General features: G+C 38.3%; 1 protein-coding gene across 4 annotated transcripts in view; it reads right to left on the reverse strand.

Moving 5' to 3' along the window:
- Nucleotides 1-3,760: 3,760 nt before the first annotated feature.
- WDR72 (WD repeat domain 72) overlaps nucleotides 3,761-17,662 on the reverse strand; it is a 115,087-nt gene continuing 101,185 nt past the window's right edge. For all 4 annotated transcript variants that reach the window (XM_057397794.1, XM_057397777.1, XM_057397785.1 and 1 more), the window contains 2 exons: nucleotides 9,839-9,937; nucleotides 3,761-4,011 (listed from right to left, as the gene is read on the reverse strand). In XM_057397794.1, the coding sequence (XP_057253777.1) occupies nucleotides 3,956-4,011; nucleotides 9,839-9,937 (155 nt within the window). In that variant the 3' untranslated portion in view covers nucleotides 3,761-3,955. The remainder of the gene's footprint in view (nucleotides 4,012-9,838; nucleotides 9,938-17,662) is intronic.

Here is a 17,662-nt window from a genome sequence, read left to right on the forward strand (position 1 = left end):
AGTATTGCCAGAAGAAGAAAACCAGTTTTTATCCCTGTTTATAAGACACAATGTAAATTTAGGCTGCACAACTCACTCTTCTCAAGCTAAGGTTTGTAGAAATACATGACAGAAAAAGAAAAGTACAATTAAATTTGTACTGTGTAAGAATTTCATCAAATGCACAGTCCACTCTAAAAAACCCTTAAGCTTCATGTTTAGAATTCTTTAGCAACTTGCACTACTTCACCTTGACAGCTATATTTGTACTTACCTATCGCACCATATCCAGGACACTCGGATTCATTGGATGACAGGGAAGGTAGGCTTCATGCGATGTGCCTCCGTCCCGCAGCACAATTCTTGGACACTCTAGACTTTCCAGCAGGTGTCATTCAAGAAACAAACTTCCCATGGTCCCTCATAAGACAATTCCAGGTTATTGTGTGAATTCTATGTTGCATCCAACATAAAATTACTTCTTCAAAACTAAGACTGATGAATTTTCACTTTGAGAATCTATGAATTCAAATTACAACCCATCTCAAACCCTAGTAATAATCCTAAAAGCTTTGTCTAACAGTTCAGACTGCATATCCTATGAGTAAGGAAAAGCAGGAAGACCAGCCCTTGAAATTCCTCTGCATCCTCTTCTATGCAAGAAAAACGGCCTGCAAAATTCAGCAGAGATATCCAGTACAAGAAGCAGGACTTTGTTGTCACAGATGCCCTGTCAGGAATGTGCATGCTGAATCTCTCATACATATTTCAAGTTCCATGTCAATTTGCTTTCAGAACATCTTTCATTGGACTGGGGAAGAGTATTGCTCAACAAAACACAACCCAAAATACAACAAAATACAGAAGCCATTGATTTCAATGATCAAATTTAAAATATGTAAATAGCACAAGAGATTTCAAAATACAATATTTTGATTTGGAACCATAAATATTCAAAGTTTAGGAATATTTCAAGGCAGGAATCTAGGTCAGTGACCACTTAACAAGTATGAATCATTTGGAAAACTCAAACCCCCTGAAATCAAAGAGACATCAGTGAGTTTTTGTTTGGGCTTATACTCAAGGATCAGTAACTTGCTTTTTAATTTTCTGTTAATAATATAATGAATTATGCACATAACATAAAAAATGCCTACAGGCTCTGAAAGCTGAAAGTCTATGTTCAAGACAGACCCCTGCATATATCATCTTAAAACTGCAATTTCATGCTGAAATAATGCTGATGTATGTGTGGGTCGTCTCACACTTCTGTGGTATCTCTACCTTCTTCTGGCTTGCTTGTTCCTCCTCTGCTCTTTGCACTGAGGCCAGTGCTCGTCTTGACACAGCCTGGCTGTATAAGCACTAGTGCAAACCTAAGTGAGGAGACACAGAAGCATATGGCTGGAGAGGGGAGAAGTCATCCTGACTATGAAACCACAACAGTTTATTGAGCCCTGTGACTTCTGGGGGATCAAAAAAAAAAGACCTTGCTCCTTAAGCAGTTTAGGCATTCATGAATTTTTTAACCCCATCTAAAATTTAGACAACTAATCTAAAATATCCTCCCTTTGGCAGGATTCCTTCAGTGTAACCCAATGGAAAAATATATTCTTAATTACCTTGGAACTTCGTTATAAAATCAATCTCCATAAGCATTAATACAGCAGTACATCAGACTGCATTAGTATAGAGACGTTTCTTCAGTTATGGCTTACAAGAAACAATTGCAGGAGGTTAATATGTATTTTTGTATATAGCTCTAAAGTTGTCACTTTGATGCAAAAAGAATGTTCTAAGCAAGAGTTCATCTTGAGCATATACTATAAGACTGGTATTTGAAAGACATCCAGACCACATGGGAAATATGTTTGCTTTACTGGGAAATAAATGTACCTACAAAAAAGTTCCTGCTTTACCTTACTGACACTGCAATTATAATTAGCACAAAGCACGCATAAGCATGTGCCAAACACCAATCATGACTGCACAAACCATTCCAAAAGGCCGTCTATATTGGCAGGCTGCTGATGTGCACTGCTTTGCAGAATTAAAGACAAGCAATCAAATACTGTGTTGCACAAATGTAATTGCTACTACAGCATTACTGGGTGTTATGGACAATGCCAATTCCTTGAGCTATGAGACCTCTTTGAACCTATCAGGTTTTAAAATAGCTAATAGAAATAGTCTTAAGGAGGTTTGTTACCCTGGCACTAGGAACAGAGCTGGCCCAAGCGAGCAGATGCTGATGCAAAGCAGGAATGTTTGCTGTGAAGGGAAATGGACATTTCAATGCCAGTGGAAGCCTACTGCAGCAAACCAGAGCTGACTGGTGACAAGGATGTGTGGCAAAGGAGATAGCACGGTCCATCCTTTATTTGCCACTTATTTTACAGACTGCAAGGTTTCGATAGAGTTATTAAGTTCCTCTAGTTATATTCGCAATTTTATTTTTACATTCTTGATGTCTGCATCCCTGATTTAACCATAAAAGAGTATATATGTCAGCTGAAGACAAGTCCTGCTTTCAGTTGTATTGTACAGGTATAAATAAGTCAATGAAATTATCCCAGACAACCAGCACAATAAATGAAAGAACGAAGCTATAACACTCAACATCCAGATTGTTTAGTCACCATAATTCAAATACAAGCTCATATAAGCAAAAGATACATAAAATATCTTTATCTTCTCTGGATTGCAACCTATTTTAAAGACATATTCTTTAGATGAATAAAAAAGGAAATGCTACTTCTCAAAAGGCCCATCCATCAATGTTTCTGTAGACCTCGCTGCATCTAGACTGCATTTAGAGATATAGACTTATGAGATATAAATTAACAAACAAACAATAAAAGGTTTAATGTTTGTTTAACCCAAATCAGGCCACAGTATGGCAATAGAAACCTGGTTTTGTCACTCCTGCAGCCATGACATTTCCCCACAATTAAGAAAGAGATTCATTGCCAGGGAATCTCCACACAGAAGAAATCCTCACTCTGCTAGGTAAGGCAGCTTGACAGTTAGGAAGGATCACATCAGATCATTATCTCCACCAAAAAGTACAGATCCAGAAAAGCACATCAAGTCCCTTTGGCTTCATTAGCACTCTGACAATTTGTAATACAGAAAGTGAGCTTACTGCTCTGTGTAGCCATTATTTATCAAACCAGCATAAACCCCCAAGAACATCAGGTGTTCAATGAGTCTAATAAACTCCAAATATTCTCCAAACATAATAGTATATATTTTTTAAAAGACAAAAACGTATAGTTACTTTTCCCAGTGAGCACAAATAGAAACTCAGTATCATTTCAGAAGAGGCCTCCCATCAGCTTCTCCAACTTCATTTTGGTACTACATTTCCAGAGATGGCGGTGATAGCAGTATTTATAGAAAAGGAAAATTCACATCCTAGATACCACCAGATTTATAATCTACTTCCCATGCTCTTCTCTGCAAATAACATTTGTTGTGGTTTAATTGTTTCTAACTACTCCATGTTCATTCCTTGAAATGCAAACAATGTTTCTAATTATTTCAAACGCATTTGCTTTTGATCAGTGTTAAAATGTTGCTGGTAATAAAAGCCAGAAGCAAGGAGAGATAAAAATTTAAATTTTACGTATATAAAAGACTATTAAAACCGATGCAAATTTTTATGGTAAAAGTTCTAAGATTTGTGATCACTACATAAACTAGAGAAAAACATCTAAAAACAGAGTTGATATTTTCTATGGTAGAACTATCTAAATTTAGTTAAATAAACATGAAACTATTAGTGATGGAAGCGTGAATTGAAGCCAATAAATCAGCAAAAAGAAGCTGATCTTATGGAATGTATTTGTTCCGAAAATGAATTGTGAAATGCATACAATAACAACTACAATAATCCAGTTCATGTCCAGACCGCATATATTCTTTCTTGCTTGTTCTTGTGCATCTTCTAATTCTTCTGGCTAAGCAGGTTTTTCTAACACACCTTGCAGGAGCACACCTTAGATATCCAGGGATGTGACTTCATGTCATCTGAAAAAGAAATGTATTCACGTGCCTTAACGCTTTTACAATTTGAGGTAAGAGGCAGGATTTTTTATAGAGTACTAAGCTCTATAATTTTTGTTACAGAATGAAAACTTTCAGCGCTATCATGCTAGTGTTAACGAATATCAAAAGTCTACCTCCACTATAATCGCTATGGCACAGGGGGCAATATGGAACCCAGAAGAGCTCAAGAGCAGAAATGGCATTCCTCAAAAAATTTTCACCTGAACAACCTTCTCCTTTGTCTTCCGTTTTTGTTTTAAAGGAAAACATTCCAGTGGATCAGCAGAGAGCTAATTTCTGTTCTAAAGTAATAGATTGTTGATGTTTCCTCTGCAAATGTAATTTTCAAATTATGTGTATTTCCTTTTAGCAGAAACAACCGTACAATAGCTGTAAACAGGAGTAATAGGAAGTTACACTAATGAGACACTATATTTTAATTCTGTCATGTCTTATTAGAATTCCACAGAAGAACACTCTCAATCATCAGTTTTCAGCTTCATGATTTCTTCTTATTTGACATATGGTAATACTTATGAGTTTTAAATATTACTTGTATCAGGAACACTGCCTAAACACATGCAACACCTTCTATGAGTCCATGATTATGAAGAAAGCTTCACACACTGCATTTTCCCAATCTAATGGATATCTTGTACATTTATCATATCATCTATCATCTTTCTGTCTCTGTGTCCTAGAGACAGAGGTGTACGTTTTCCTGATGTCCACTGTGTAGTCTTCTGGTTTTAGAGTTTACTATTAAAAACAAAACCAAACCTGTGATTCAAGACACTAATAACCTAAAATGCTGATAGTTTGTGACACTGCATCTACTGCAGTGAAGCTCTTATGGGTTCATCTCTGCCTGCATTCCAGAAATTCTTTCTGGAATAATTCCTAGACATTGCATCCTAATCCTGCTTATTATCAACAACCTCAAGCACTCCAGTCCACAATCTGTTCTACTTGTCATGATGATGCAGACAGAGAAAATCATGCTTTTCTAGGGTGTTTCATACTTGGAAATTTACTGACTATTTATTTTTACATTCTGCCTGTGTACTGATAAACAGCCATATTGGTGACACAGGGATGATTTCAATAACATTCTATTCAGTGGATGAAACATGGAGCTGGCAAGTGAATATTCAATAGAATAATCATAACCTGCCTGATAACAAGATAGTCGCAATTTTAGTGCTGTATTTTTAAGCACGTTGTGGCTAATAAGAATCTGTTCTTGATACATTCTCATTTCTATTTGCTGCAGTTCTGTCTCTCATAGACTGTATTTCATGGACAGTCAGAGATCTTTCCCCTCTCTATGCCAAGGTCTATCTCGGATAAGCAAGGCTGTGGAAACTGTTTGGATATTCACTATTATTTGCTGTTCACCCAGAATCACATTCTGCCTTGAAAAGTAAAAAAAAAGATGAGGGAAAAATTTAATATGGGCAATGTTTCTGGAATGAATGGATGGAAGATATCATGAGCTGCAGAAGGATCAGCTGACTCAGGTAGAGACTGGCTACTGAAGGCCATAAGCATATAGGGCTCTTACCATTTACATGGTTTTCATCCAGAAGATAGAAAACACTGTAATTTCTGTCTACAGCTTCCAACTCAATCTTCCATTAGAGAGACTCAATTTCCCCCTATAACCAAGTGAAGTAACAGTCTGTTGCCTAGACTACTGCAGTATCTCTGCAGATCTTCATAGGAGATGGCTTGTGCTACTGCTTGCAGTGCACTGATTAGGGCATATTTGGAGTTTGATGCTCAGCCTGACCACAGGATTGAGTAGACTGATAGAGGGGATATAGTTAGGAGGAAGAGAAGGCCTAGGTTTGGGTCTATGAGGGGAAATGGGAGGGGGAGTGGGGAAATAAGAGGCAAAGGACATCTGTGCCTACATTGTTTCCTGTCACTTCAGCTAAAATCTACTGCTTTTTCTCACCAAAGCTGTACTTGCAGAACCCTCCTTAGCGGGCTTGCGCCACATATGAAAGCTAAGACACCTCAAATTGTGTCAATCCTCTTACATTTTGACTGACAAAATTCAGAGCGTTTTCAATCCCCTCAAAACCCTTCTCAAGCAACTCCCTTTGGACAAGACGATCTGCCCTCTAGAGGGGTAAATTTTCCACCACTGTTTGTACAAGAAAACTTGGGTGAAGAGCTCAGACCTAGAAGTGTAACTTACACATCTGTGCTCACCCAGTTGTGAGCCTCTTTCTCTGCTTCCCTGAATGTAGAAAATTTGTGTGATAAAACAAAAAACGCTGCTGAGAATATTTATTTATACTAAAGAAGCACTCTAAGGGATAGTGAATTCTTTATAGGAGGTTGATATGATCAAAAGTAAAGTTCTATAAGACGCTGATGTAATTCTTATCTGATTATTACGTTTAAGGCCAAAGCAGAGACAAGTTTGAAAAGCCAAGGCTTTGCATGTCAAACAGAAGTAGTCCTCAGCATGGGGGTAAAATGGCAGTGATAAACCTACTATTAGGCATCTGGGAGAGAAACCCAGCATCTCCTCTGTGTGTGGGCTAAAATAGACATGAGCCACTATCACAGATAATGGCAGCTTGTAGGCACATGAAGGGAGCAACTAAAATCCATTTCACTTAGACAAGAAACTGCAGTCTGATATTTACGTGTGTCCATCACATGTGAAAAGTGTTTAGTGTGAATTATCCAAGAGAAAAGTGCAGGTTGAGGGGTTTTATTACCTATCTGAGAGTAGCTCTGATCACACACTGAATACAAGAAATCACGGGTAAATCTCAGATTGGTGTCTTGGGTAGTCAAATGGAATCCTGCTATTCATCTGAGTATATGCCTTTTTCTACAATTGCTGGAGGCCCACATCCAGAGCAGTGAGAACATGTTCAAGACATAGAAAATGTGGAAGTGAAATAAGCACAGTAAGCTTTATGTGATTTTAGGACATTAAGATCACTTTTAAAATAAGTCTCAGCTGAATGTCAAGGTTAGAGACTGCTCCTTTCACCACTAGAAAACAGAATTCACAGAGATGTCTGTTAATGGCTGCTCTAGAGCCTTCCTGATTCTTGTAGAAGTTGTACTAAAGGACCCTTTCTAGGAATAGCTGGAATTCCTTGCAGGTACATTGTCATATTTTCACCTTTTCCTCATCAGGAGAGATAAGAAAATTAATGTATTTCTTAACACCTTTTCTTTCACATATGACAACATATTGTAAGCGAAGCGGAAGAGGCTCCGCAAAACACATACAGTGACTTGAAAATGAAAACTGCAAAATGGAGTTTGTAAGTTTGCCCAGACTGTCAAAGACTTTGAAGTCAGAGGCTGCACCAAACCAAATGCTGACTTCCCAGGCAGATTCCAAGATACTATTCAAAGTTAATGCACCTGAGAAATACCAGAGAAAATCATAGCCAACGGATTGTCATATTATTGTTTCAATGTTTGCTACTAAAAGTAAACGGTAAGTTTTAAGTAAATGTATTGTGTTACCAAGTCTTTCCTTTCAAACAAGCACTTCTGTCAGAAGTGTCTTAATTTCTTATCACAGAATTTCATCCGCACAAGGAGCAATAAATAATTCATGTTCCTAGCTCTTTGTTGTGTGTCCCTGAACTGCACAGAGCTGGAAGGCTGACAGCTGTGTCAGGACAAGCACCAAAGATCTGACATGACAAGTGACTAACAAGTTTCTTTCAGTCTATAGTGAAAGAAGACAATGGCATAAAGTGCAAAACCGAAATCCTGAAACAAAATGAAACTGTTTCTTTCTCTTTACCTAAGTGTTTGCTATGAGCTTATTTCCGACCCATAACCTCTGGTCATTTTATAGTACTGCCCAACCCCCTTTACTCCTCACATTCGCCTGGCCATTTACGCCTGTCCACGGATCAATATGAGCAATTCTTGGAGAAATACGATGTCTCCATGACAACCAAGCCACAAATTCTCAGTGGAAAGCAGTGAGACCAGTAGTGAAATCTCCTGAGGTTTTCAGACCTATAAGACAAGATGTCTTAAAATGCAGGAATGGACAGAAACAAAAGCCAGAGTAATTCATTGTTTATTACTAGTTTAATGATGTCAGATGGACCGAATGGAACTCAGTTTTTAAGTTTAGATGCTTTATCAACATGTATTTTTGCCAGTCAATATTACCTCCTGACAGGCTTTTATCCTTTCCATTACTTCATACAGATATGCAGAGTGCAGAATTGGATATTCAAGTTCCCATCCAAATGTGTACACTTTGCCACACAGAAGTAATTTAAGGTTAAAAATAATGTTCTCTTTAAAGTACGTGAGTTCTTTATCTGGACACTTTAGCGTCACCTCTTTTTTAATTTTTAAAGTGTTTTAATTCTCTCTCACTTCAGAACAATCACAACTTGGACAATCCACATTTTTGCCCATAGTCATCATTGAAGGGACGGTAGACAGTTTCTGAAGGAGCTGCCATGCACCACCGCAGGTGTGGTAAGGAACCAAACCTGGCTCCTTCCTGAGCAGATTATGTATCTCTTTCTAATCTCACGCTGGTTTCTGCTGTACAGTGGTGAGTCCAAGCCTATGTGGCTTTAAAACGAATATGGATTTACAATTCATTGGTTTCAATTATTCCAACATATACGGGTGGTCATTTCTGTGGAAAAGATGAAAAGGGAATGTAGTTCAAATCAGGTATATGACAGCAGTTGAACTCCCAAGGAATCTTGGAGGAGTGGAGTGTGCTGAAATATAATCCCCCAGACATGGGTCCTATCTGGGGTCTGAGATGACTTAGGGGACCTGACATGGATTTCAGACTGCACCCTTTGACTGAAAATTAAATCTCAGCAGTGTTCCTTGGGGAAGGATCAGGGGACTGTTGGCAGCTGCCCCCTGTCAGCACAGGCTGCAAGATTTGGAAATCTCTTAACTAAGCTGACAGGCCGCAGAGACGATGAATCAAAAATATGATACACGGATCAGCACACAAAGATGCAAGAGGGTACACAGAGACCAGATAAAGCAGGGAAGGGAAACAGCAAGTGAAGAAAGATGTTTAACTCTTTCACTAATGAGTACTACGTGCAGGTTACATATGTGGTGTATGTGGGTCAAGCTCACAGTTTGCTTAAAAGATCTTAGTATTTAGTCACAAAGAATGTTTTTAATCAGCTGTGACTCGATACACTTTATATTTAATTGTTTCCCTTTGGGATTCATTTAATAAATTTTGTAGTTGTTCCATAACGAGAAAGATAATGAAACTACATGAAGATAAATCTTTTAGTCACCAAAAAGGATGCACTCTATGGATGTTCTTGTATTTAGCTGAATCAATGTTAAAAGCCATTAAAATGAAATAAGGATCGTGAGCTGATTTAAAGAAAAGGACCAAGCTATTTAACACCACCAATTTTCTTTCCCCTAGAAATACAGCATTTGAATGTCTGCCGCTACACTCAACTGCAGTATATACAGTCCTAATTTTTCATAATCTCATGCTACCTTCAAAGGGTCAGACACTGTACATATATTAAGTAAGCAGTGTAGTCCAAAACTAATTATAATGAACTAGTAGTGTCAGCTTTCTTTTTGGTCATAAAGCCTTTATCCTTTCTAAAACCTGAATTCTTGATGAAAGAGGAAAGGATAACAGCTCCACACTGTGACCCCTGGAGGTGACCATTAATTTGACATTGCAGCTGCTAAAAAGGAAACAGCATTACAATGTGCTTTTTTTACAGACCCAAAAGCTGTGTCAGATTTATCACTTGATACTTGGTGTCTGTCTTTAAATGCCTCTCACCTGGACTCTCAGACTCTTCCAAGACGCATCTGTCAGGCGTATCCTCCACATCTTGGAAGTTTGCCGAGTTGGAGCTCTTGTCATGCTTCAGCGCACGGGCTGGAGCAATACAGAACAAAAACAGGGGGAGGGAGAAATGCAGTGTATTCACAAACAAACACTTCCTGGCTTTCTGCAGAGCTTTCAATGCTGAAGACATAATTTGTAAACACAAATAAGAGATGGAAATAAAACAGAAACTCTAAGTACTTATATGCAACCACCGCACAGTTGAAAAATCTATAGACGAATTCATTCAGGGAGAAGTTTGAGGCAGTGGCTTAAGTGTGATCTCTTTGAAGGAGAAAATCATTTTTTTCTTACAGAATCCTAAAATAATTAAATAAATTAGAAGCCATAAAAAGTGCTCATCTGTTTCACCAAGGAAGCCAGTAGACAATTGTAATTACTGCAGTCATTCACCAGGGAGAGAAATGGTGTTAGCTTTAAGATGAAAATATGTTGTATATAACAAGATAAAATGTGTAATAAAATCAGTGATAATGCCAAAGTGCAGTAAAAACCAGACTGAGTTATGCTTTAGAGATTGCCCAATTTGATTTCTTCTTTTACTTAATTGCTAAAACCATTTTCATTTCCGAGCAGGAAAGTATCTTCATGAAAACAATTATTTGTCTGTGCAGGACAAATCCCACATAAGTCTTCCTGAACAGAAGAGAGGTATTTCTCTTGTCAATGTCCTCTCTTCTGCTCCTCATCATCACGTGGAGCCACAAACACAGTTTGACGATCAAATACAATTACTAAACAATATTTTATAGAAAAGCACAGTAAAGACTCGATCTCAGTTTTTCAGTCCCATTAAAACTCTTAGCTCATCCCGTTTCTTAGGAAAACAGTGGTGACAAGGAAATACCTTTTTTTTTCCTAATCCCTAGAAAACTAAACAAGGTTCCAGACTTCCATGTGGATGGGGATACCAATGGCTATACACAGTCTCAGTGTAGTTTTGTCCTGTTCTTAAAACAAGAAATTTGTTATAACTTTTGGTGGATTTTCTTTTTATTTTACCAAATGAATATTTGCTGCAGGATCACTTCATTTAAACGGCCATTTAAATTTCCCAACATTATGAGTGAACCAACAAGGCCTCAGGGCATTATTCAGACAGGAAGAGCTCAAAGGACACATATTCCACTTCAGTGATTTGCACTTTCCCTCAGTTTGGAGCTATTGATCCCAGGTCACCAAAAGGTTCCATCATTTTTGACTCCTGCATCTACACAGAGTCTGTTTGAAGCAGTCAGAGCTTCCACACAAATGTGGAATCAGATCCTTGAAATACAACATTTAAAAATGGTAAATAATAAAATCTACTACAGTGACACCATGCATTTCACCTTCAAACAAACAAACCAACAGAAGCCAGTAAGTTTTGCTTAAAAACCTGCCTTGGACAGCAGCTAACCATCCAAGATTAAAACTCTGCTTGGGTAAAGGAGGAACACTGGTTAAATCTCTAGGCTGACAAAAAGCCAGTAGACTGTTATCAATGGTCAGCGTATCCATGCTGTGATGAAGTGGATTTTCAGTTCTTGTCTCTGCCATGGAAGTGCTGACATGATAATTTGCATGAGGTGACACTGAAGAAAAGCTTATAAAATAAATAACAAATGTCCTTGTTTACACATGAAAATAGTACGCTATGTGCAGGAAGAAATGTCTTCAAAGATATCTGTACTTTCCTCTGTTTCTTCCTCCATGTAAATGATTTTCCAATACACCAATCGAAGGCCAGAACTCCCACTTCAAGAAAGAAAACTTGCAAAATACAAGTGCACGTATCATGTTTTCAAGAAATTGTTCTGTGCCAAATTTATGAAAACATTCTTTCTGGAGCAGTTCTTCCCATTCAGCAGCCAGCTCCACTGCGCTGTGATAGACTGAGTCATAACAGCTGCATGAATTTAAAAGTCAGAACTGCTCTGAAGTAGAACAATAGGAAAATTTCCAGCAGAGTACAAAAGGTGGCTATGCCTCTGCAGACAAACAGAAAATCTCCTCCAACACACAAAGCAGTGACCCAAGATTCAGGACGAACCTTTCAAAGCGCGTTGTGTGTTTTCACCCAGTGAAGAACTCTCACAGTGAACCAAGAGGGGAGATGCTTTCACAGTGCCAAGCACCAGTGTCAGAAGATGGCAGGTACTTCCCTTGCTGGAAGTCTGTGCCATAATTGCTCTTGAACAGGATTAGGACAAACCTGTTCAAGTGCCCTCCCTTTGTCCCAGACCCTGTCACTATAAGTCATATAATTTAAACTGACCTGCTTGATTTTACAACAAAGCAGAGCTGAGCAGGTGTCTTTTAGTGAAGGTACCACCTGAGAAATAACTCAGAACATAATGAATAGAAGTCAGCTAGAAGCAGGTCCACACAGATGAGATACATCAGAAGGAAGGTGTGAAGTGAACAAAAAAGAAACCAAGACAGGCTGGCAAGATCCTCTGACAAAGCAGGAGGCTCTCTCGTTGATATGCTTGAGTAGAGATTGAAGAGATCTGGGGAGATTCAGGAGAGGATGGAGTCATTGAAAGCCAAGAAAGACAAAAATGATAAAGGGATCACAGGCAGAGCTGATACTGCTGACAAATGACAAAAACCAATGATGAAACACTCACATGAATAGTTGGTGGCCAGGAGCCATTAGGAACAGTTTAAAGGGAGTGGAAAGCATGGATGGAAAGGGCTTTCAGAGGGGCAGAGAAGCAGAGCTCTAGCACAGCCTGTGTAAAAACAGCTCTCAGAGAACGTGGGTCACCAGGAGAAAGTGAAGGAAGGAAAGTGCGTATTTCAGAACAGCAGGAGACAGGCCTGGACAGGCTCAGATGGGGTCACTGCTGCGATGTATATCTTAGCCCTGTCACTTTCTCAGAAGTACACACACCTCCCTAGACAAAACACAGGCAAATAAACTTCACCACAGCCTAGTTTGTGAAGTTACACAATGAGCGTACGTGGTGAGCAAGAAAGGGACCTAGGAGAGACCTTTAGCACTTTCTCTCTTAAAATATCACATGACATGATACAAAAATATCATAAAAGAACAAAGGGAATTGAAAAGTTAAAAATAAGGACAGAACGGACTGGCCCGCATCCAGAGTGAAAGTAAAAAATGGCATTATATAATAATGAAAAAAATGAAAAACTCTTAACCCTGAGATGTACATTACTGTATTTTCCTTTAGGGAAACAAGATTTTATGTGCAAATGTCAATAGGGGCAATACAGGATGCTGACGGAATTTAAGTTATTTAAACATAACAGTGTGATCTTTATTCATTCTGAGGATACTCTGTCCTACTTTGGGTTTAAATGGACCTTAAAATTACTTTTGCTTCCATGTGAAAGCTAATTTTTGTAGCCAAAGTGATGTAAATGTCTGCAGCATAAATGAGCCCCAAATCTACAAGTCAGAGAAAAAGTAAAGAAACAACCATCTCTCCTACAACAACTCCAATGACATTTTTTTCCTATTCAGTACAGTGTCATTTCAATTATTACATAGAAAGTAAAAATTACCTTTGTTAGTACGGAAATAAGGAAAAGCGACAGATTTAACTGGGGCAAATGACCTTGAACTTAGCATGTAAAAATGACATAAATCCTCATCGTACAGGATCAATCTTGAGAATAGCAGCAATTTTTTCTGATTCATCTTAATAAGCTCTTAAGAGTTGTTTACCGAACTTGATAGCTATTCTCTTACATTATTGAAGCAGGAAAGGACATTAAAAATAGGTATGGCATTTACAATAGTAAAAGAATGTCATTAAGATTGTAGTATTCAATGAAACATGTATGTAAATAGTTTCATATATATAAAATTCCACAAAATGAAACCAAACTATTCCTTAAAAGAGATCACAGCCTGACTGCGGACCAGTCTATGAAAGAACAGTCTTTGTGTGAATCAACTGTTGAATTATCAGCTGTTCTTTGTGAACATACACTAATCACTAATCACAGAAACAACTCATCACTATCATTTATTTCTTCATGTTCTGTTTAAACTCTGAAAACATCACACACTAAATAACTGCCTAAATAACCTGCTCTGCACACCAGTTTTCAGAGGGCAGACACTGGAGAGAGAAGTCTGCACAACACAGGTGAATAAACCAGTTAGAATTTTCTGATAAGATGCCTTTGTATTGATAAGGTGGATTAGTAACTTAAACGCAGTCTGTCTGCAGAGAAACTTATTTGTTATTTGCTATTCAAAAGAATTGGATAAGGCAAGATTATTTTTTAATAAAAAAATATTAGGCAATATAGGCTATAAATGATAAATATATTTAAGGTCCAGTGCAGAACACAAATCAACCTGAATCTAAATAAAACTGCATGAAAAAAAAGCTGCAAAGGGAACAAAATGCTGGTATTTTTTATTTCATAAATGGATAAAACAATTGTGCTGCAATGCCACTTCTGAGATGCATGGGATCTATGGGTGCCTACCATATTACATCTAAGAAGCTTGATGGCGAGCAGGGCAATAAATGCTTTGAGTAGCATTTTAAAAAGCAGATTTCATAGATATCATAAAAAGCACAAGAACAGCTGTACTTGCTGACACCAAATATCATCAGGGTTGGACTCCAACAATCACACAGTAATACTCCTAAATGCCAATTTGAAACCCAGGGAATTCCAAAAGTTGTTTTTTTTTTTCTTTAAACATTGACTAACCCACAGTTGTTCCACAAACTCCTCAAGTTTCCCTTAAACACAGAGAATTCCCACATCCTTAACATCCTACTCCCTAACTTGTCTTAACATGGCGAGCTCCATTGCTTTACCACATAGGTAGGCATTTTGTTTGCACATGTCGCTATTAGATTAATGTGAAACTTTTTCTTGTGAGAGAAAAGGAATGTGTTTGAGCCCTGCACACTCTCTCCATGATGCTTGTGACTGAGCAGTCCTTTGGTTTTACCTTCTTTTAACCATCTCTTTTCCAGGTTGAGGATTACTGCCCTACGTAGCTTTTTGTGCGTGATCTGATGCCAACCAAAGAGGTTTCACTAACATGAGAAATGTGCAAAACAGTCACGAAATATTAGCATCACTCACCACAAGCGCCTGGAAACAGAAAGAGCAGACACTGAAGTTACACTGTCCAGTATGGAGCACCCATCCTTCTGCTAGGGTGGCAGTACTCTCTGCTGAGCAGAGCAGAGAGTCGGGTAGGCTGGGGATGTGCCCTGGATGGCACCAGTGCTGAGTACAGCACATAGATTGCTTCAGAGGTTTTACAGGAGATACTCCTGTTTACAGAGCCTGCTGTGGTGCCTGCCTTTGTTGCCACTGCACAAACGCTGTTGACTCATGCTCAGCTTGTGATCCAGATTCTTTTCTGAGAAACTTACCTTGCTATTTCTTCCCCATCCTGTCTCTTTGCAGAAGATTAATCCCACCTGAGTCTAGATCCTTGCTCTTGTCCTTATTGAATTGAACCCTATTTTTTTTCCAGACCATTTCTCAGGCCATACAAACCCTAATTCATCTCACTGACAGAAGACATCAGTTGCTGGTCCTTTCATAATTTTCAGTGTCATTTAAAAAAACCCTGCACTGATGTCTGCAGTTGTCATTTAACTGAGAGTGGCTGGCTGTTACCTTCTGTGACTAAATATCATAGTGGCCCAATTTTCATTGCATTTTAATTTTAAAAAGAGAAATTAAGAAATTAACCTGGAGAAACACATTATTAGTCTAAAGTGAGTGCTGAAGCATATGGAAGTTGGAACTCTCCTTGAGAAAAGCCAGTATGGAATAAGTCGAACTGCAAGCTACAGTGATTTAAATCCATTACACCGAATGCAGAATTAGGACCTCAGTGTGCAGAAATACTAACCCATGCACCTGAGCTTGCTCTTGCACCGTGTGAAGTCACATGCAAACAAAGCTCATTCCACTCACTAAGTGAACTGCAGCTAAAGAACATTTTTTCTTCTGTAGTGTGAGGCTTCTTTTAAGGTTTCTGTATATTTTAAATTACCAAACCTCCTGAAACTTCATTTTCCTCCCTGCCTGTACAGCTGAGGACAGCATTGCTCCAGACAGGAAAACTGAAATTTTCAGTGATTCTTTTCCCAATATACCTTGAAGTTTTATTCACCCAGAGGGACTTCCCTACTTCGCTCAACTAAAATATAATGGCATGTAACAAATTATGTTCTCAAAGGACATCCCATTTTTGTTTCATTAGTGCAATGAAACATTCACTCAATTTTAAAGCAGTTGTCTTGATCTTAGTTGTGATTTATACCAGAATCTGTCCATGTATTCTGTGCAGTATATATAATAAAACACCTAACTAGTTAAACTCGTCTCAGTGGGTTCTCCTGCAAGAAATAAAATACTTTCCCATAAAATCCCACACAACATTCACAGCACAGCTCTGTAGCACACGCTGTGGTAAAACTCAGGAGCATTTAAAAAATGGATTTTTAAAAAATTATTATTATTAAAGGATTTAAATAATTCATACTTCTGTCATTATGCACTCAGTGCTTTTTCTCCTCAATGTCCTCCCAGTTAGCAGGCCCAAATTCCTTTTTCCAGCATCACTAAATGTGCGTTAGTGCATGTTTAGCCAACGTGATCATATGTGATCAACATTATTAATGCCTCTCTCTTTCTTTCCCCCTAACAACCCTCCCCCCAACCCCTCCAGTAACTGAGAGGCAACAGAGAAACAATATTTACAGGAATTGGTAAAGAAGGCCAAATTCTCAGTTCTGATGCAGATAATCAGCTTTGGGTTTGTTTCTGAACTGAAGCACAGAGCATCTTGTCACCTGTCCCCTTCTCTAAAAATATATAGCAAAATCCGTCCTGGTTTCTCTTCATTAGATCGATGGTGTGGGAGAGTACATAGTGCAGATATGGCTGCTTATCAGTGTATCAGTGCTTCTATAAAACCAACAAATAAAGAAATACTTCATGCTTTTAAAATCACAGTATTGACAGTATTGACATTATTATCTTCATGACAGTAGATTGATTTGGTATTCAAGCAGAAAAGCATTAATCAGGGAATTTTCAGACGGTTCTGGTTCAGTCCATTTCTACAGAGGAATTCTAGCTGTATATTACTTTAATTTGCTTTTAAAACCAAAATGAAATGCAACTGCACAGAACAGTTATGGCACTGACATATCCCTGTGCATAATGTGAACGCTACAGCTTGCGTACTTTTCCTTTCTCTTGATCAAAGCTGTCCAAATAGCTTAATCCATGGGAAAAAAAAAATATACACAGAGCCTCTTTATTAATCTCTTCTGGCCAGATTATTGTTATTCTTTTGCATTATGGCCTTGAAGATGTATTACTGATAGGGAGGTAAAGCCAACTGCAGCACAGCATGACTCTACTGAATGGCTGCTGTATGAAAGTGGAAGTACTTATTTCCAAGACATTTCTGTGATGCTCCCTACTGTTAAAATGTTATCTGACTTAAAAAGATTTTCAGTTCAATTGTAAGCAATAAGTAAACTCAGGCAGTACAGTACTGTATACTGAAGAGTTTCACTAGCTGGTCAAACAGGCATTATTCCAAGAAACTAATGTTGTATAGGACTGCTTCCTGGTGGCTGAGACCTCTGATTGGCAAAAGACTGGACTTTTCAGTCAGCAAGCTAGTTACCCATGGATGTGGCTCAAGGCTGACACACAGATTGACTGGTTCACACTAATTTACTTCACACAGATTCCATTTATCTCCTAGAAGATCCCCTGGCAGCAGCTTATAATGGC

Source organism: Pezoporus wallicus, unplaced genomic scaffold (genome assembly GCF_028554395.1).
Source record: "Pezoporus wallicus isolate ANWC-B61680 ecotype Strahan unplaced genomic scaffold, APGP_CSIRO_Pwel_v1 contig_3952, whole genome shotgun sequence".
NCBI lineage: Eukaryota > Metazoa > Chordata > Aves > Psittaciformes > Psittacidae > Pezoporus > Pezoporus wallicus.